Raw genomic sequence first — 20,847 nt, 5'->3', positions numbered from 1 at the left:
TCTAGCCCAGGAACTTCCGCATGCCATGGGCATGGCCAAAAAAGAAGTTTAAAATGTCGTCTTTCCAGCAAAGAATTTCCTAGGCACACTATTGTACTAAACCTTCATCAGTTCTCCCAATAATTCCTACAAAGAAGCCATTGTTTCCCCAATTTTACAGATGTGAAAGTGGAGGCATAACAAGATTGTGTGCCCATCCCCAGATCACAGAATCAGCAAGCACACATTCCACTGGCAGCCCTCAGAAGATGCAGACATGGTAACAAGGGGTCAGCGTAGTGCTGGGGTGTTTCTCAACATTATGCCTTGAGACTTGAGGAAACAGCTGGGCCATAGCTGTTGAACCCCAGGATGTTGGTTCTTGGGGTATTACCTTCCTCTTTGCTTTGATATGTTCTGGAAAATGGGCTGGAGGCTGGGGATTGAGCAGAGTAGCTTCTGGAAGGAGGTTCCCAACATCTATGAGATGCTAAGAAGAAAGAAATGCCAAGCAGGACCAGGACGAGTAGGAAAAATAATAGAATTCAAGCCAATTTCCCATCTTCTTCCCTTGGGGTGGAACAGCAGGGTGGATTCCAGCTGTTTCTGGAATCTCTCATTCCCCAGGTTCTTAAGACCTCCTCTCCACCCCTCTTTCCAGAGCTTATTGGAAGTCTATCCCTGGCGTGCACCCTCCTTCACTGGAACAAGAAGCGTGAGATGAGACAGGATAGGTTGGGATACACAAGGTCCAGTTGAGAATGTGTCCTAGCCCAGTCCCCTCATTGAGCCCAAATCCTCATGTCCCCCTGGTAGTGGGGCTCAGCGCAGACAGGGGAAGGACTGCAGGGCTGCTCGGACCCATCAGATTGGAACCCACCCTGGTGATGATCTCCCAGGCAGATACCCTCTTCCGAACCCGGGATGTAGGGCTTTGAAACTAGAAAATGCCAGGTCTGAGAGAGAGGAGAGAACAAGCCCAGCAACACACAGAGCTCTGTGTATTCAGAGGGAACTTGGCAGGGTTGTGTTCGGGCAGAGAAACTCCGAGTGGTACAAAGGGACGTGCCCAGAGTGGAGAAATCATGCTAATTGTCTGCACCAGAGCTGGAGAACGCCACCCAAAATGAAGAGAGAAAGGGAAGCCCTGTCCAGAGCCTTCAGTGCCCTGCGCCTCGCTCCCTTTGTCTACCTGCTTCTGATCCGGACAGGTAGGAGACCAGAGGGTAAGACAGGGTCTGCAGAAGCGACCCGGGACTTTCAAAGGAGAGGGAGGGGAGAGCTGAGGGCCAGAATGCCTTTGGGGCGGGAGGAGGGGAGAATGCTCAGCCACCGTGGGAAGCATCTCAGTGAATTCAGGCATTAGTGTTGAATGTATTTCTTCATTCTGTGTGCCTCCTGCCTGGCCCCTGCCCCCCTCCCCCAAAAGGCTGCATGACTTTGGAGCTCCCACGGCATTCAGTACATTAGATGGGAGGCAATGAGCCATTTCTTATGGGATGTCTTGTTGGCGTGGGCCAGTCCAGCATTCTTTCCAAGGGATTATGGTGGGGCTTGGAGGGGTGGGGAAATCATGGTGTTGTACCTCCCCAACATCCCCCCCTGCCCCCGGCTTCTCTGATGATAAAACAGCAAGCGGGGTGAAAGAAGCTTTGGAGATAATGAGCCTCATGGTTTGGGATATTAACACCAACTTATCCATAACTCACCCCGCGCGACAAACACACCTACCTCCTACACCGCTCCCATCAGTTCCTTAGAAAAATGATCTTTTTTTTTTTTTTTTTTTTGGTCTTTTTTTGCTATTTCTTGGGCCGCTCCCACGGCATATGGAGGTTCCCAGGCTAGGGGTCCAATCGGAGCTGTAGCTGCTGGCCTACACCAGAGCCACAGCAACGCGGGATTCGAGCCACGTCTGCGACCTACACCACAGCTCACGGCCATGCTGGGTCCTTAATCCACTGAGCAAGGGCAGGGACTGAACCCGCAACCTCATGGTTCCTAGTCGGATTCATTAACCACTGCGCCACAACGGGAACTCCAGAAAAATGATCCTATATTAAATATATGTGCTTACACAAACTCACGCGCACACATGCACTATTCCAAAAAGCCTAGGAATTCACAATTTAATTGGGCAAATAGAGGCAGTGATCATTTTAATGAAATGCAGAAATGACTAGAGTCAGATATACAGAGGGTGACCAGGCTCAGAGAGAGGTCTCCTATCCATCAGGAAGCTGGTGCTGATTGTGAAGGGTGGGGTGAGGGGTGGGGAGAAATATCAGGGGATATTCTGGGCAATGTCTGCACTAAATTTTAAAGGATGAGAAAAATAGGTAGGTGCGGAAGTGAGCATTATAGTTGGGAAAATGGGCCAACAGCTTGAAATGGTGTCATGTGTTTAGGAGCAGCCCATTCAGTCACCTGCTGCCAGAGAGGAAAGTGTAAATTGAGTTAGATGAGACTTGTAAACCATGCTAAGGAAACTGGAATATAATTTGCAAGTGGTGGGGTTGGAAAAGGCATTGTGTTTTTGTGTTTGTTTGTTTGTTTGTTTTTGTCTTTTTAGGGTCACACCCATGGCATATGGAAGTTCCCAGGCTAGGGTTCTAATAGGAGCTGTAGCTGCTGGCCTACGCCATAGTCACAGCAACTTGGGATCCGAGCCGAATCTGCGACCTACACCACGACTCACGGAAACACGCCGGATCCCTAACCCACTGAGTGAAGCCAGGGATTGAACCCATGTCCTCATGGATACCTGTCGGGTTCATTAACCACTGAGCCAGGACAGGAATTCCCATTGAATGGTTTTTAACCTGGAAACAGGCAGGGCTAGATCGCGCATTCTGAAGTGAGACATTGGAGGCAGGTGACACTGGGGGCAAACAAGATAGGAAAGGAAGCCTGTATCCATTTGCCAGGGCTGCTGGAACAGAGAGCCACAAACAGGGTGGTTTCACCCAGAGAAATACATTGTCTCACAGCTCTGGAGGCCAAAAATCACAGATCAAGGTGTCAGCAAGTCTGCACTTCCTCTGAAGGCTCTGGAGAAGGATCTGTTCCAGGCCACTCTGTGAGCTTCTGGTAGTTCCTGGGCTGGGACAGCATCAACTTTAAACTTCCCCTGATGTTCTCCTTGTGCTTGTGTCTAAATACAAATTTCTCCTTTGGATAAGGACACCAGTCATCTTGGATTAGGGGCCCACCCCCCTCTAGTATGACCTCATCTTAACTTATTACCCCTGCAATGACCCCACTGCTGGGACTGGGGGTTAGGATTTCAAGATATGAATTTTAGGGGACACAGTTCAACCCATCACAGGGCTATTGCAAGAGTTAAGGAGAGAAATGACATGTGCTGGAATTAGAATGAAGAGAGAGGTAATGAAGGATGTTGAGATACTATTTGGAAGGATAATCAGGATGTAGTAATTGATAGGAAGTGAGAGGATCTAGAGAAGGAGGAAGGGTTTCTGTGCAAAACCTTAAAAAAAAAAATGGGGGAGTTCCCGTCGTGGCGCAGTGGTTAACGAATCCGACTAGGAACCATGAGGTTGCGGGTTCGGTCCCTGCCCTTGCTCAGTGGGTTAACGATCCGGCGTTGCCGTGAGCTGTGGTGTAGGTTGCAGACGCGGCTCGGATCCCGAGTTGCTGTGGCTCTGGCGTAGGCCGGTGGCTACAGCTCCGATTGGACCCCTAGCCTGGGAACCTCCATATGCCGCGGGAGTGGCCCAAGAAATAGCAACAACAACAACAACAACAACAATGCCGCGGGAGCGGCCCAAGAAATAGCAACAACAACAAAAGACAAAAAAAAAAAAAAAAAAAGAAAACACAGACTGAACGACATAAATTTGAAAAAAAAAAAAAATGGGGCTGGGTTGGGGAATAGGATCATTAGTGTTGAAATGCCCATGAGAGATCTGTGAAGAGATGCTGAATATCCTGAAGCTGGGCGACAGAGAGGTCAGGGTTGGAGAGAGGTATTTGGAAGTTGTCAGCTCATAGAAGAGATTTGAAACAATGAAAATAAATAAATTTTCACCTTGGAGGAGAAGATGACCTGAAAATGGAACATGAAGGAACTCTAAGACAGGAAGAAGACAGAGAGCAAAAGCCCACTGAGGAGACCTACACCACAGCTCTTGGCAATGCCAGATCCTCAACCCACTGAGCAAGGCCAGGGATTGAACCCACGTCCTCATGGTTATTAGTCAGGTTTGCTACCACTGAGCCACAATGGGAACTCCCCTAAACTCTTTCAAGTCATCAAATGGTATGGAAAAAATTATGGAAAGATCTTGTCCATCAGTGTGACTAGGCAAAAGCAAAAGGTGACGACAGATCTTCTGTGTGGGAAAATGGGCTTAATTAGTATAAAAAAATTCTAAATATAAACTGTGCTAATAAAATATTAGTTATGACCTGTGACAGGTAAGAAGTGAGTACAGGGTCAGGCCATTGTACTGCTGTGGACTCCAGAGCAATAAAGAGCTGAGATACTGTAAGGAATTCCTGCCTTCCTCAATCTACTAGGAAAACGTCAGCTTCTATGACAAATAAATTCCAAAATACAAGTTCCTGGTGTTAACCACGGAGTAGTCAGTGCCATTTTAGACTAGGTCTGGGATGAGGACGGACTCTATTCAGTGAGATTTTTCAGGGGCCAAGCTGATGGAGCTCTGTCAACTTCTACCTGAGTTTTCCAGTGGTCACTCTGAGATTTATCTCCATTTCTTTTAGGTAGAGGACTAAAAAAAGAGAGAGTGAAGTTTTATTAAATCAGCCTATAAGTGGTACCCACCATGTTTAACAGTTTAATGGGCTAGAACTTAGTGACATGGCCATGCCTAACTGCAAGGGAAGCTGGGAAATGTAGTTTTAAGACTGGCACTATGGGAGTTCCCATCGTGGCTCAGTGGTTAATGAATCTGACTAACATCCATGAGGATACAGGTTCCATCCCTGGTCTTGCTCAGTGGTTAAGGATCCAGCGTTGCGGTGAGCTGTGGTGTAGGTCTAAGACTCAGCTCAGATTCTGCATTGCTGTGGCTGTGGTGTAAGCCAGCAGCTATAGCTCCAGTTTGACCCCTTAGCCGGGGAACCTCCATGTGCCGCAGTGCAGCCTGAAAAAAAATAAATAAATAAAAGCAAAGACTGGTACTAAAGGCCAGCTGGATCATGTGGCCCTGGCTCCTAGAGATTTACCTGAAATCTGTGTCTGCCCTCAAGTCATGGAGATATTTGCCTATGTTTTCTTTTTAAAACACTATTGTTTTACCTTTCACATTTAAGAGCTACAATCCACCTAGAATTGCTATTTGTGTGAGATATGTGGTAAGGGTCAAGATTCTTTTTTTTTTTTTTTTCCCCTACGTGGCCTAGGACTATTTATTGGAAAAAAAATTCTTTCTCCACTTCACTGCAATGTCTCCTTTGTCATAAGTCAAGCGAGCATATGTCTGTTTTTGGACTCTGTTCTGTTCTGTTGATCATCTACTTGTCTCTATTTGTGCCAATACCACAGTGTAAAACTCCTGGCATTTTGATTGGTATTGTATTAAATTTATAAGTCATTTTGGGAGAATTGACAGCCTAACAATAATGATTGTTCCAATCCAAAACACAATAAATCTCTGTGTGTCTTTTTTTTTTTTTTTTTTTTGTCTTTTTGCCATTTTCTTGGGCTGCTCCTGAGGCATATGGACGTTCCCAGGCTAGGGGTCGAATCAGAGCTGTAGCCACCGGCCTACGCCAGAGCCACAGCAACGTGGGATCCTAGCCGCATCTGAGACTTACACCACAGCTCATGGCAATGCCAGATCCTTAACCCACTAAGCAACACCAGGGATTGAACCTGCAACCTCATGGTTCCTAGTAGGATTCGTTAACCACTGAGCCACGACAGGAACTCCTCTGTGTGTCATCTTAATACCTAATAATTTAGTACATATTACTGAACATCTGTACTCTTTAGAGTGTAAACAAAAAGCTACTCCTCTCTTCCTGGATCCCAAGAGCCTTCTTCATAATTTCTGCTTCCTGGTCTTCTTTTATATTCCTGAGTGATTGACAATTAAAGTGATTTCACCTGTTGTAGGCCTCAAGATAACAGCAATATAAGAATACAATAACCCCAACAGTGAAGCCCCTATGCAATAGGGACAGAAGAGGGGGATTGTTTTCTCAGAACATTTAATATATTTTATTATTATCTCATTAAGAAGAATATTAAAAACCAAAAAGCAGAAAGCAATATTTTTTCCTTTTCAAAAACCATGCTGTGTGCTGCCCTTGGGGTATGCAGTTCTGGTCTCCACGACCTCCAAAAAGAAAGAATAGACTTGGAGAAAGCCCAGATAAGGGTATCTGTGGCAGCCAAAGGGAAGGAGAGACTTCCTTGTGGAGACACAGCCAAACAAAACAAAAAGCCCTCCAGACAGGAGTTCCCATCATGGCTCAGTGGGTAATGGACCCAGCTAGTATCCATGAGGATGTGGGTTCCATCCCTCGCCCCACTCAGTGGGTTAAGGATCTGGCATTGCTGTGAGCATAGTGTAGGTTGCAGACATGGCTCAGATCTGGCGTTGCTGTGGCTGTGGCGTAGGCCAAAACTGCAGCACTGATTCAACACCTAAAAAGACAAAAGGATAAAAACAAAAACAAAACCCTCCATGATTTATAGCATATGGATTGAGTGTATACATGTTTGGCAGATCTCGTTAATAATTTTTTTTTTTTTTTTTGCTTTTTTTTAGGGCCGCACCTGCAGCATATGGAGGTTTCCAGGCTAGGGGTCCAATTGGAGCTACAGCTGCCAGCCTACACCAGAGCCACAGCAACGCTAGATCCAAGCTGTGTTTGTGACCTACACCACAGCTTACGGCAATGCTGGATCCTTAACCCACTGAGCTAGGCCAGGGATGGAACCCGAAACCTCATGGTTCTTAGATTCGTAAACTGCTGCGCCACAACGGGAACTCCTCATTGATACTTTTTAAAGGTAAATTTAAGGCAAATACTGGTAAAAGAAAAGCTTTACCAAGCAAAAGCAACACATAAAATGTGCAGTTGGTTTCTTTAAAGGAAGAGGCTATTAAGAGACCCCAAGGCTATTGGCAGGTAACATTCTTATACTTTAAAGTTTGACATTGCTTAGTGTCACAGCAGGTCAAAATCCTACTTCACAACCGCCACCTACCTGATCCAGTAGGCAGTTTAAGTTGACAGGTACATCCTGCTGCGAGGTCAATTTCCTTTGTTCAGCCTCCAGGGGGAACAGAGCCTTTCGATATAATGATGCCTCAGAGACGTGAGGACATGATTAAGTTAATCGTTTCTCAAGGTTGAATAGTCCTAGTCCCTTTTATTTCCACTGTGGATGGAGTCGTCAGCCATTTCCTTACTTCTGCGTCCTGCTTTGGCACCTGTCCCAGATCTCTGTGTCCCTTGAAAGTTGTGGAACCCTGAACTTAAAACCAGCTCCAATTTTGGCTAGAGTTTTGGGAAACAGCTCAGCAAAATACTCTCTTTGTCAGCTTCTGAGAAAGACTGCTCCCTCTGCTTCTGAACACGCATCCATACATCCCTAGGACTCAGGCAGGGCAGACCCTGTTCACGGGCAAGAGGAAGGCATCTACCAAGAGGAAGGTGAGAGGAAGGTGAGGCCCAGGGCAGACCAGATGCTTCTCCCGGGTTTTTATCCAGAAGAATCAAATTTAAATTAGTAGAAAGAGGGAGTTCCCACTGTGGCTCAGAGGAAACGAATCTGACTAGTATCCATGAGGATGAGGGTTCGAATCCCTGGCTTCGCTCGGTGGGTCAGGAATCCAGGGTTGCCGTAGGCTATGGTGAAGGTCGCAGACGTGACTCAGAAACCGTGTTGCTCTGGCTGTGGTATAGGCCGGCAGCTGTATCTCTGATTCGACCCCTAGCCTGGGAACCTCCATATGCCTCGGGTGCAACCCTAAAAAGAAAAAAAGAAAAAGAAAAAAAGAAAGAAAGAAATTGGTAGAAAGAGCAGAGTGGAGGAGGAAGAGACATCCCAGGAGCACTACAAGGCTCTGTATGGGATGGGAGAGAGTAGATCCAAAGGAAACTCAAGGGAGGGCCAGAGAAAATGGTGGGCGTCCCCTTCCACTTTTCCTGGGGACTGGGACCATCACTATCCACCCTCCTGGAAGGAGGAAATGAGAACCTTGGTGTTTAAACTTGCTATACCTCAGAGTGGCTCTGCCCTCACGTAGCCCAAACCCCTATATGTCATCCTCATGTGCCGGCCCCAACGCTTCAGACAAAGTTGCAAAGAATGGGGGGGAGAGTAGATGTTCCCACTCTGGGCTTTAACAAACTCCATGATTTGTTTCAGAGCCACCTCAGGTCACACATGCCAAACCCTATTTGCCTATTCAGGGAAATTTGAAAGCTTATGTTTCTAAATCAAACCAAGCCTGGGACCTAACAGATGCAAGGCAGGAACTCCCATCTAAATAATGACAGAAAAATGCAGAAATCTTAAAGATCATGTAGTCAAACGAATTTCAGTCTGATACACAGAGAATTTCTAGTGGGACTCCAAGATATATGGAAGGACAGGACTCTGGTCCTCATTTCCTCTTCTACCAAATCAGGGGAGCCTTCTAGCTCTAAACTTCCCTTCTTTTTGATTTACATAAGGTTTCATGGGAACAAAAATACCTATAAAAAAAATTTGAAAATAGTTGATTTTGTCCCTTCTACCTCCCCCCAAATGAGACTCTTCTCAATAATGAATATGTAATATTCATACATATAAGTAGCTTTAATCATTAGAGGAATCTCTTTCACACTTAAGGTTTTATGATTTTAACATATGTGGCAGGAAGTGGATCATAGACTGTCAGGGTTGGGAAGGTCCTCAGAGATCATCTGGTTCCCACCACCTCATTAAACAGAGGAGGAAATGGAAGCACAGAGAGGTGAAAAACAGTCAGTTGGCCTTTCCTTGAACACTTCCAAAGATGATGAGCTCACTTTTTCTTTTGCTTTTTTTTAGGGTTGCACCCACAACATATGGAAGTTCCCAGGCTAGGATAGAATTGGAGATACAGCTGCTGGCCATAGCCACAGCCACAGCAACACAGGATCTGAGCCGCATCTGCCACCTACGTCACAGCTCACGGCAATGAAGGATCCTTAACCTACTGAGTGAGGCCAAGGATCAAACCCGCATCCTCATGGATACTAGTTGGATTTGTTTCTGCTGCGCCACAATAGGAACTCCAATGAGCTCACTATTTAGCAAAGCACTTGTTCTAAAAATGGATTGAATATGTTTATTAAATTAAATTTGCTTCAATCCTTGTAGCTAACCTTTTAATTTTTTTATTTTTTGTCTTTTTGCCTTTTCTAGGGCTGCTCCCATGGCATATGGAAGTTCCCAGGCTAGAGGTCTAATCAGAGCTATAGCTGCTGGCCTATACCACAGCCACAGCAACGCAGGATCTGAGCTGCGTCTACAACCTACACCACTGCTCATGGCAACGCCAGATCCTTAACCCACTGAGCAAGGCCAGGGATTGAACCCGCAACCTCACAGTTCCAAGTCGGATTCGTTAACCTCTGAGCCACGACAGGAACTCCCATAGCTAACCTTTTAGATTCATTGCCTCCTGGTTTGGTCTGGGTCCTCTAGGCACAAGGAGAGGAATAGGGATTGGAAAGATACAGCTTAGCTTCCCCAAATCTACACTGCAGCAATAGCGGAGTGGGAAATAGAGATGAGAAAGGAAGAAGGAACTTCAGAGACAATGACAGTCAAAGGAAGCAGCTGAGGATGCAGAGAGACCTGATGTGTCTATGTCTACTCAGCTAAACTCAATCCTGTTCCCAGCTGACATCTTCTCCAAAAAACCCTTCCCTCTTGCTCTACGAGGCTAGGTAACGCCAGTGAATAGCATCTGTTCAGGTTGCAAAGCTCCTAAGAGATCTCTGAAGTGTGAGACATGTCTCTGGATGGACCTGCCATTGGATGAGATGGTAAAATCTCAGAACTATAGGGCTGAAACAAACCATAAGACCATCTAGTTTAACTCGTTGAACATGTGGGAAATCTGAGCCCCAAGCAGATAAGCAGCTTCTCCTTGGTCCTAGGTCAACCATGGGGCCCTCGGAGTTCCTGTTGTGGCACAGCAGAAACATATCCGACTAGGAACCATGAGGTCGTGGGTTCGATCCCTGGCCTTGCTCAGTGGGTTAAAGATCCAGCATTGCTGTGAGCTGTGGTGTAGTTTAAAGACACAGCTTGGATCTGGCTGTGTCTGGCAGCAGCTACAACTCCGATTAGACCCCTAGCCTGGGAACCTCCAGATGCCTCGGGTATAGCCCTAAAAAGACAAAACAAAAAACAAACAAACAAAAAACAATGGGGCCCAAATCTCTGATGCTCAATCCTGCGTTCTCTCCGCTACACCACAACAGCTGACAAACATATTGTGCTTTTGCATTGTGAGCTTGATAAGGGAGTTGCTCTTGTTATTGTTATCATCCTCATTTTCTAAAAGAGAAGAGGGAGGCCTTGAAAGATGACTTGCCCAAACCCACACAGCCAGTAAGTGGTGGAGCCCAGTCTTAGAAGACCTTCTGATTCCAACATCTTGGTTTGACCTGTTCCAAATGCCTCTTCTAGAGGAAATTCAAACTGGGCTGGAGTTTAGTGAATTTCCAGGACTATTCTGTGGTGGGGGCAGGCCTAGTAAGATGCTATGTGCAGCTGAGGCAAGGATAAGGGAGGCTCTTGGTATGGCTGGAAACTGATCCAGTTGTTTTTTGGCCCCCTAACTTCCCCTTTATTGGCCCTGCCTTGTGACACACTCCTTTCTTTGTGAATCTATGTTTCCATGCTTTCTCCATTCCCCACTCTCCCAAAGCCCAATCAAGGAGAAAATGTGACATTCACTCTGAGGTCTAATGACATATAGGCTTCAGGGATGGGGGTATTTGTCAGTTTTGCTCATTGATATATTCTAGGGACAGAGAACAGTGTCTGGCACATGGGAAGTCTCAATAAATATTTCCAGGGGTTCCCATCACAGCGCCGCGGAAATGAATCTGACTAGGAACCATGAGGTTGCAGGTTCAATCCCTGGGCTCAGTGGGTTAAGGATCTGACATTGCCCTGAGCTTTGGTGTAGGTCACAGACATGGCTTGGATCCTGCACTGCTGTGGCTGTGGTGTAGGCTGGCAGCTACAGCTCTGATTGGACACCTAGCCTGGGAACCTCTATATGCCTCGGGTGTGGCCCTAAAAAGCAAAAAAATAAATAAAAAATGAATAAATAAATATTTCCATAAATGGACCACAAAGGATGTAGTTTAGTGGAAACTTCTTCAAGAGGAAGGCAATGGGGGAAACTGCTAGAGGCAGAGGTCCAGATAGAGGGAGGATGGAGGACAAGGGGATGGATGTGAGGGATGATGGAGGAGCAGAGGGGCTAGAGCTACAGTGAGTGAGATGGCACCAACAGGTAAGAAGGAAGGCCTGATGGGGAGTGGAAGGCACAGAAGGGTGGGGGAGCCCTGGAGAAACCAGAGGTCTCAAAGATGGGAGGAGGGCAAGGATCCAGGGCCTGATGCTGCCTTCTCCCCGCGGGCCTCTGTTCACAGAGCCTCTGGAGGGGGTGAACATCACCAGCCCCGTGCGCTTGATCCACGGCACAGTGGGGAAGGCAGCGCTGCTTTCCGTGCAGTACAGCAGCACCAGCAGTGACAAGCCCGTGGTAAAGTGGCAGCTGAAGCGGGACAAGCCAGTGACCGTGGTTCAGTCCATTGGCACAGAGGTCATTGGCACCCTGCGGCCTGACTATCGGGACCGCATCCGCCTCTTTGAAAATGGCTCCCTGCTGCTCAGCGACCTGCAGCTGGCTGATGAGGGCACCTATGAGGTTGAGATCTCCATCACCGATGACACCTTCACTGGGGAGAAGACCATCAACCTCACTGTGGATGGTAAAGTGCTCTGGCAGGGAAAGAGTTGGGACTGGTGACTGGGACTGGGGCCACGTCCCCCTAGTTCACTAGCTAGACCCCAGCAAAACCCACACAAAAGCCACATAATGGCTGAGAGCAAGCCAGCTGGATGTGAAAGGTTGGCAGGTGGGCCCAGCTAACACGTAGAGAGTGCTTACTATGTGTCAGAAATTATTGTCAGTGCTTTGCCTATATTGACTAATTTAAAGCTCATAAGACTCTAGGGATAGTTAATATCATGGACCCCATTTTGCAAATGAGGAAACTGAGGCACAAGGAGGGCGAATAACGTACCCAAGATCATGCAGTAGTAAGTGATAGAGCTAGTATTTGGATCCAGTTGGATCTAAGCTTAGCCCAACTGAAGTATCTTCCAGCCTGGGTCGGTTTAAGACACCTTGGAAAGGTACTTGGGAAGAAGGGAAGGGGAGGTCCATGAGGGCATGGACCATAGCTGTCTTGTTCAGCATGGTACCCCCGATGCTCAGTAGGTGCTCAATAACTAGTGGGTAAATGAGTGGATGGATGGATGGATGGATGGATGGATGGATGGATGGATGGTTGGGTAATGGTAAAGAACTAGACGGATGACCTCTGAAGACCACAGATTGACCTAGAAGGTAGGCACTTATGAGTTCCCTTGTGGGTTAAGCATCTAGCATTGTCACTGCTGTGGCAGCTGATTCAGTGTGGGGGTGGCTCAAAAAGGGGCAGGGAAATGCTTTTGGGCCCCTGGCTCACAGGCTCCCCTATCCCTGGGCTCAGTGCCCATTTCGAGGCCGCAGGTATTAGTGGCTTCGACCACAGTGCTGGAGCTCAGTGAGGCCTTCACCCTGAACTGTTCACACGAGAATGGCACCAAGCCCAGCTACACCTGGCTGAAGGATGGCAAGCCTCTCCTCAATGACTCGAGAATGCTCCTGTCCCCCGACCAAAAGGTGCTCACCATCACCCGTGTGCTCATGGAGGATGATGACCTGTACAGCTGTGTGGTGGAGAACCCCATCAGCCAGGGCCGCAGCCCGCCCATCAAGATCACAGTGTACAGTGAGTCTCCCTGCTGCCCTCCCTTGGGATGCAAAACCCTGGGAGGCAGGTACCTGTGAGGGGCTAAGGACATCCCATACAGAGATGGGGGTGGGGGGGAAGTGGGGGAATGAGGCAGAGATGGGGCAGCTCTCCATGGAAGACAGCAGCAGGTGGGACTCTGGGCAAGGTCCACCACACCTGCCATGCTGCCTGGGGCTCCTTTTCTCTTCCTTCAGCTGCAGGAAGCCCTCCTCACCCACTGCCCCTTTTGAAGTCTCTCCCTCCTCTGTCTCTCTCTCCCTAGGAAGAAGCTCCCTCTACATCATCTTGTCCACAGGAGGCATCTTCCTCCTCGTGACCTTGGTGACAGTTTGTGCCTGCTGGAAACCCTCCAAGAAGTCTGGGTAACCCTGCAAGTTCCACTCTCTGAGCACCCTAATCCTCTCTTCTATCCCAGCCCCAAGCTCTATTCTTCCCCCAGTCTCTTTAAATGCCTTTCCTCCCAGGAAATCCTTAGCCCACTGGGCCACAGGAGAACTCCGCTCCAGCACTATTAATAATGGTTTCACTTGCATGGCACCTTTTGTAAGCCAGGCACCATTTGTGATTAGCAGGCTACCTTTAAGTGTGATTATCTGTATTTTACAGGTAATGACCTGAGATTCAGATTAGTTAAATGACTTGCCCACTCTCACAATGCCAAGGTCAGACTTTGTTTGCAAACCCATACGTGAGGCGCATATCCCAAAGTTCTGGACTACTCCCACCACACCCAGCCCGTTCTTCCTGTTTCAAGGCCTCATTAACGGCCATCAGATCCCCCTGTGTCCCCACCCCCAGAATTTCTGCTCACACACAACAGCTCTGTTCACAGGGTGCCGGGTTGATTTGCAGGAAGAAGAGGAAGCTGGAGAAGCAAAACTCCCTGGAATATATGGATCAGAATGATGACCGCCCGAAAGCAGAAGGTGAGCTCCCAGCCACCCACTCACCCATCCCATCTTCACTCAGATCAGTGGGCTGCTGGGAAAAGGCAGAACTGGGCGACAAGGAAGCCAGCTCTGCAGGGCCCCTTCCTCCACCAACTGCACGAAGACTGCAGAGCAGGGAGAGGAGCGCCCAAGGTAGGACCCCAGGTATTCCCAATCCTTCGGTGGAGGTTGTGGCGGGACCTTAATTGGCCACTGGGGAGTAAAGAGTGTAGGTGCTGGCTGGTGGAAAGGGTCCTGTACCTAGGCCAGACACTCCCTTCTTTGCCCCCTGCAGCAGACACCCTCCCACGAAGTGCAGAGCAGGAGCGGAAGAACCCCATGGCACTCTACATTCTGAAGGACAAGGTGAGCTGCTGCAGGTTGGGTGCCCCACAAACGCTCCATCAGCCCCCACCTATCCTGGTGCTAGGCGGCCATGCCATATTGATATCCCTTTATAGTACACAGAATAACCCTGAGAAATATTTGAGTCATCCCCTCTTTAGAGATGAGAAAAATAAGGCTGACAGGGGTGAAATGACTTGCCCAGCATCAAACAGGTAAATCAGTGGCAGATTTAGGCTTAATCTCAGGAATTTGGTTTCCACCAACTCTGCCCCCACGCTGTCCAAGGCATGTGGAAAGCAGAGAATATGTGGATAAAGCATTCACGTTAATACATTTCAACATTTAATGAGCACCTATTATCTACCAGGCACCATGTGTCCTGTGTTGCAAGAAAAACCAGACCTATCTATGTGTGCAGACTTCCAGGAGAGGTCCCTCCACCTCGATACTCCCAGCGCCCTGGAATGCCAGGCACGCTCCCAGAGCAGGCGGGCTGTCAGCTGACCCAAGCGGCACTTGTGCTTGCAGGACTCCCCAGAGTCCGAGGAGAACCCCGCCCAGGAGCCTCGGAGCGCGACAGAGCCTGGCCCGCCCGGCTACTCCGTGTCGCCCGCCGTGCCGGGCCGCTCGCCTGGGCTGCCCATCCGCTCCGCCCGCCGCTACCCGCGCTCCCCAGCGTGCTCTCCCGCCACCAGCCGGACGCACACGTCGCCGCCTCGGGCTCCGGGCTCACCCGGCCGCTCGCGCAGCGCCTCGCGCACACTGCGGACTGCGGGCGTGCACCTGATCCGCGAGCAGGAGGAGGCCGGCCCTGTGGAGATCAGCGCCTGAGCCTCCGGGGCACCCCCATGAGGCGCCTGCACACGCCGCTCTCCCGGGGAGGGACAGGGATGAGGGGAGGTCCCCGCCCGGAGTGAGGGTCGGGCTAGTGGACCAATGTGAGCATGCGCAGTTGGGGGACTCGGCAGGGCAGTGGAGACTGGATCTGATTAGCTGAGTTGCATTTGCTCCCAGTTCTCTGACTGTGTTCTCAGTGGGTGTGGGTTGTGCCCTCCTAGGACCGTATAGATTATTAAATTTCTGGCCCAATCCCCCAAGGGTCTTATGGAAACTAACATCAGTAACCTAACCTCTTTGACTACCCTGTTCCGTTCCTAGGGCGCTCTCTTGATTCCCACCTGTCTCCCTTAGCTGGGAACTGACTCCTGGCTCCTGGGGCGCTTTTTTTGGGCAAGCCCAGATCAGTGAGGCCACTTGCCCCAGTTGCACAACTGTCCCAAATAGAAGTCAAATACCCTTTACTGGGTGTACAGGGGGCTGTTCTGAGCATCTGGGAATCACTGTGAAGACACTGCCTTGGAGCACCCTTTTCAGGCATCTGGTAACTGAGTATCTACCAGTTGGTGAGGGAGGAGCTCAAATACATTACTTTGCCGCTCACCGCCTCCCCATCCCGGTTCTAGCAAGGGCAAAGGATTCAGGCCTCCCACGCTTGACCTCTTCCCATAGCCTCTCTCAGTCGCCTGCCCAGCATTCTTTCCTTCTCTAGGGAATAGAGAAGGGGCTTCTCACTCATTCCCCAGGCTCAGAAAGCTACAGCAAAAGAACTGTCTTTTAACCCCTCATACCTATGTCTTCTCCCTGGCTTTGTAGAAAGCCTTTCAAACAATCATACTGGGAAAGGTGGCTGGGCTTCCTTCAGCTGTAAGAAAATAAAGTTCAACTCTCCCCAGAAATGGTAGTGGGAGGAGAAGACTTATCCAGACCCAGGGTGTCTTAGAGACATGATCCAACCCTTGGTCTCTGGCCTCTCACCTGCCCTGCTCTCAGATGCTCAGAGCCAGGGAGACTGGACAAGTGCAGACTCCCTATTCACACAAACATCAAAATGCCAAATGGTTGGTCCACTGTGTGGCTAGGCCATGCCCATGCCACCGCCTCTTGAACAGTTTGTAGGAAAGACAATAATCTACTGTGTGAGGAGAGAGGGCAGTTAAAAAACTGAAAGTAAAGGAGTCCCTCTGTGTGTTCTGACTTCTCTTCCCTGATGCCTCTAGGGCATCCTTGGCCCCTCCCCAGCTTCCTAAGCTCCAGCTCTGACTCTGTACCATCCCACAGAGCACTGTGCTGTTCCCCACTATTCCACACTGGGTCAAGTTTTGTCCCAGCCCCAAAGGCAACAACGTTTCTGATTGGCCCCCCTCCACCCTTAATTGGATGTCGTGCCCTTCCCAGCTCCCCATCCCTGTGCACATCTCCAGGCTCATCCGAGCAAGTGTGCTTTTGCAGCTCCCCTTCCTTAGCCAGAACTGCTCCCCTCACTTTCCCCGGTCCCTTCTCCAGGTGATAATGCACTCAGGGGAAAGTTGCTCTGGCAGGTGGGAGATGCAGGACTTAAGAGTACATGCTGTCAGCCTTGAGAGGCAAGGGTAAAGATTGAAGTGAAATGAGGGCAAGTTGTACTCCCAGCCCTGGTGCTGCATCCCTGAGGGGCCAGCTTCCCGGTCTCAAGCCAAATCTGCCTTAAATCAGAGGTAGGGGGGTTGGGGGGTATAAGCAATGAAGTGGTTTTGTTTTTGTTTTGTTTGATCTTCATCTTTGTATTACAGGCATCTAGCAGAGTGCCTAGCACATACAGGATGCTCAATAAAATTTTGATGAAATCAAATGACAATCTTATTCCCCTTAATCAAGCAGAACAAACTAATAGCCTAAAAATACTGGTAATTTCCCTTTTCTCTTTTCTTCTCATTTTCCTCCATCATCCTTCATCATCTTTTGGAAATCCTAAATAGTCTATTCCAAAATCATCATTCCTTCATTCATTCAGGTGTTCTTATATTCAACAAATTTGTGTTAACCTACCATGGACCATGCCCTGTGCTAGACACTGGGGAGCCAATGTGACCATGACGTGACCCATACCAAGGAGATGGCCTCAAGGAGGAAAACAAAGAAGTAAGCGGGTTATTACAACACGGTGTGGAAAATGCAATGACAGAGTTAATACAGGGTGCTCTAGGAGCATGTAAGAGGGGCATCTAACCCAGATTAGGAATGGTCAGCAAAGTATCTTGGAGGAGCACGGGCCTGAACTTAGTCTTAGATTAGTTAATAGGATACAAGGACACATGTTCCAGGCAAAGGAGTAGCATGTACAAAAGCTTGGAAGTGTAAAGTGAGTTCTGACTTCATAGCATTCATAAAATATGGATCACCCAGGGGCAAATGTTGCATTAGCACTGAAATGGAAGACCAGACTTGTGTCAGTGGCAGGGTAGAAGAGCTGAACCTGAGACTTCTAAACTAAACTGGTATCCTAAAGGGGGCTTCCACCCTAGCATCCTAGGTTCCTAAAATAAAAATATGAATCCTCTCTGGAGAAAAACATCTTCAAAAATTTTCAGAGATTAAGACAAACCAAAAATGAGTTGACAAGGAAAGTTCATTAAACACAGAAGGAAACAAATCACCATGAATGCAAGTCAACAAATATAAGAAGCAATAGATGTAGACACCCAAGGCTTTCGGATATTGAAATTATTAGATATAGAATGTAAAATAATTATGAAATTCTTGAAAGAAATAAAAAACAATATTACAAAAGTGAGCAGGCAACAAGAGACTATCAAAAGTGATCATATTTAGGCGTTCCTGCTGTGGAGCAGTGGGTTAAGAATCTGACTGCAGTAGCTCAGGTCACTGTGGCGCTATAGGTTTGATCCTCTGCCTGGCCTAGTGGGTTAAAGGGTCTAGTGTTGCCAGAGCTTTAGTGTAGTTGCAACTGCAGCTCAAATTCAATCCCTGGCCCAGGAACCTCCACATGCCACACCTGTGACAATTAAAAAAAAAAAAAGTACCAAATTTGAAAAGGAACAAATGAAACTCGTATAAATAAAAACATAATCTATTGAAATAAAAATTTAAATGATACCTGGTTGATCCTGCCAGTAGCAAATGCTTGTCTCAAAGATTAAGCCATGCATGTCTAAGTACGCACAGCCGGTACAGTGAAACTGCGAATGGCTCATTAAATCAGTTATGGTTCCTTTGGTCACTCGCTCCTCTCCAGTAGGAGACTTTAATACCCCACTCACATCAATGGACAGATCCTCTAGACAGAAAACCAATAAAGCAACAGAGATCCTAAAGGAAACAATAGAAAAGTTAGACTTAATTGATATCTTCAGGACACTACATCCAAAAAAATCAGAATACACATTCTTCTCAAATGCACATGGAACATTCTCAAGAATCGACCACATATTGGGACACAAAGCTAACCTCAACAAATTTAGGAGCATAGAAATTATCTCAAGTATCTTCTCTGACCACAACGCCATGAAATTAGAAACCAACCGTGGGAAAAGAAATGAGAAAAAACCTACTACATGGAGACTAAACAACATGCTACTAAAAAACCAATGGGAAATCAAGAAGGAAATTAAAAAATACCTTGAAACAAATGATAATGAAGACACAACCTCTCAAAATCCATGGGATGCTGCAAAAGCAGTGCTCAGAGGGAAATTTATAATGATACAGGCCTTTCTCAAAAAAGAAGAAAGATCCCAAATTGACAACTTAACCCTCCACCTAAACGAATTAGAAAAAGAAGAACAAAAAAGACCTAAAGTCAGCAGAATGAAGTAAATTATAAAGATCAAAGAATAAATCAATAAAATAGAGATTCAAAAAACAATAGAGAAAATTAATAAAACTAAGAGCTGGTTCTTTGGAAAGGTAAATAAAATTGACAAACCCCTGGCCAGGGGGAAAGAACTCAAATAAACAAAAAGAGGAGGGAAAGAACTCAAATAAACAAAAATATAAACTAAAAAGGACAAATCACAACAGATACTACAGAAATACAAAAAACCATAAGGGAATACTATGAACAACTATATGCCAACAAATTTGACAGTCTGAAAGAAATGGACAATTTTCTAGAATCTTACAGCCTGCCAAAACTGAATCAAGAAGAAACAGATCAACTGAGCAGACCAATCACTAGAAATGAAATTGAAAAAGTGATAAAAACACTCCCTACAAATAAAAGTCCAGGACCAGATGGCTTCACAGGCGAATTCTATCAAACATATAAAGAGGATCTGGTGCCCATCCTCCTTAAACTCTTTCAAAAGGTTGAAGAAGAAGAAATACTCCCAAAGACATTCTATGATGCCACCATCACCCTAATTCCAAAACCAGACAAAGATAATACCAAAAAAGAAAACTATCGGCCAATATCTTTCATAAATATAGATGCAAAAATTCTCAGCAAAATCTTAGTCAACCAAATCCAACAACATATCAAAAAAATTATACACCATGACCAGGTAGGGTTCATCCCAGGTTCACAAGGATGGTTCAACATACACAAATCAATCAACGTCATACACCACATTAACAAAAGAAAAGTCAAAAATCATATGATCATCTCAATAGACGCAGAAAAAGCATTTGACAAAGTCCAACATCCATTCATGATCAAGACCCTCGCCAAAGTGGGTATAGAGGGAACATTCCTGAACATAATCAAAGCCATTTATGATAAACCCACAGCAAATATAATACTCAATGGAGAAAAACTGAAAGCCTTCTCACTCAAATCTGGAACAAGACAGGGATTCCCACTCTCACCACTGCTATTCAACATAGTTTTGGAAGTCCTAGCCACAGCAATTAGACAAACAAAAGAAATCAAAGGCATCCATATAGGAAGAGAAGAGATAAAACTGTCACTGTACGCAGACAACATGATACTATACATAGAAAACCCTAAGGACTCAACCCAAAAACTACTTGAACTGATTAATAAATTCAGCAAAGTAGCAGGATATAAGATTAACATTCAGAAGTCAGTCGCATTTCTGTATGCCAGCAATGAAATATTAGAAAAGGAATACAAAAATACGATACCTTTTAAAACTGCACCTCACAAAATCAAATGCCTCAGAATACACCTGACCAAGGAGGTAAAGGACTTATATGCCGAGAACTATAAAACTTTAATCAAAGAAATCAAAGAAGATGTAAAGAAATGGAAAGATATTCCATGTTCATGGATTGGAAAAATCAATATTGTGAAAATGGCCATACCACCCAAAGCAATCTACAGATTCAATGCAATCCCTATCAAATGACCCATGACATTTTTCACAGAACTAGAACAAACAATCCAAAAATTTATATGGAACAACAAAAAACCTAGAATCGCCAAAGCAATCCTGAGAAACAAAAACGAAGCAGGAGGCATAACTTTCCCAGACTTCAAGAAATATTACAAAGCCACAGTCATTAAAACAGTGTGGTACTGGTATCAAAACAGACAGACAGACCAATGGAACAGAATAGAGAACCCAGAAATAAACCCTGACACCTATGGTCAATTAAACTTTGACAAGGGAGGCAAGAACATAAAAGGGGAAAAAGAAAGTCTCTTCAGCAAGCATTGCTGGGAAACCTGGACAGCTGCATGCAAAGCAATGAAATTAGAACACACCCT

At 46.7% G+C, this 20,847-nt stretch overlaps 2 protein-coding genes across 4 annotated transcripts; one reads left to right on the top strand and one right to left on the bottom strand.

Annotated features, from left to right (window-relative positions):
* Positions 706–17,013, top strand: HEPACAM (hepatic and glial cell adhesion molecule). 3 transcript variants are annotated; one of them, XM_013979535.2, is made up of 7 exons: positions 706–1,190; positions 11,629–11,970; positions 12,757–13,038; positions 13,325–13,424; positions 13,915–14,156; positions 14,287–14,357; positions 14,868–17,013. In XM_013979535.2, the coding sequence occupies exons 1-7, from the start codon at positions 1,106–1,108 to the stop codon at positions 15,168–15,170; spliced, it is 1,425 nt and encodes a 474-aa protein (XP_013834989.1). In that variant the 5' UTR covers positions 706–1,105; the 3' UTR covers positions 15,171–17,013. The 3 variants fall into 3 exon arrangements, with proteins under 3 accessions (XP_013834989.1, XP_020918726.1, XP_005667524.1); XM_021063067.1 differs by having other exon boundaries at positions 709–1,190; positions 13,915–14,144; XM_005667467.3 differs by having other exon boundaries at positions 715–1,190; positions 13,915–13,988.
* Positions 16,223–17,250, bottom strand: HEPN1 (hepatocellular carcinoma, down-regulated 1). The gene is given in 3 exon segments (XM_021063954.1): positions 16,223–16,399; positions 16,401–16,441; positions 17,205–17,250. Coding segments are annotated over 3 exon segments (264 nt in total).

Source organism: Sus scrofa, chromosome 9 (assembly GCF_000003025.6).
Source record: "Sus scrofa isolate TJ Tabasco breed Duroc chromosome 9, Sscrofa11.1, whole genome shotgun sequence".
Taxonomy (NCBI): Eukaryota; Metazoa; Chordata; class Mammalia; order Artiodactyla; family Suidae; genus Sus; species Sus scrofa.
This window is presented reverse-complemented; position numbering and strand designations above follow the sequence as displayed.

Bases quoted from the DNA above. Each gene is read 5' to 3' on its own strand.
- HEPACAM (XM_013979535.2), top strand. From the start codon at position 1,106: ATGAAGAGAGAAAGGGAAGCCCTGTCCAGAGCCTTCAGTGCCCTGCGC. The intron at 11,971-12,756 runs GTAAAGTGCTCT...CCCTGGGCTCAG, and splicing joins CATCAACCTCACTGTGGATG to TGCCCATTTCGAGGCCGCAG. The intron at 13,425-13,914 runs GTAACCCTGCAA...GTTGATTTGCAG, and splicing joins AAACCCTCCAAGAAGTCTGG to GAAGAAGAGGAAGCTGGAGA.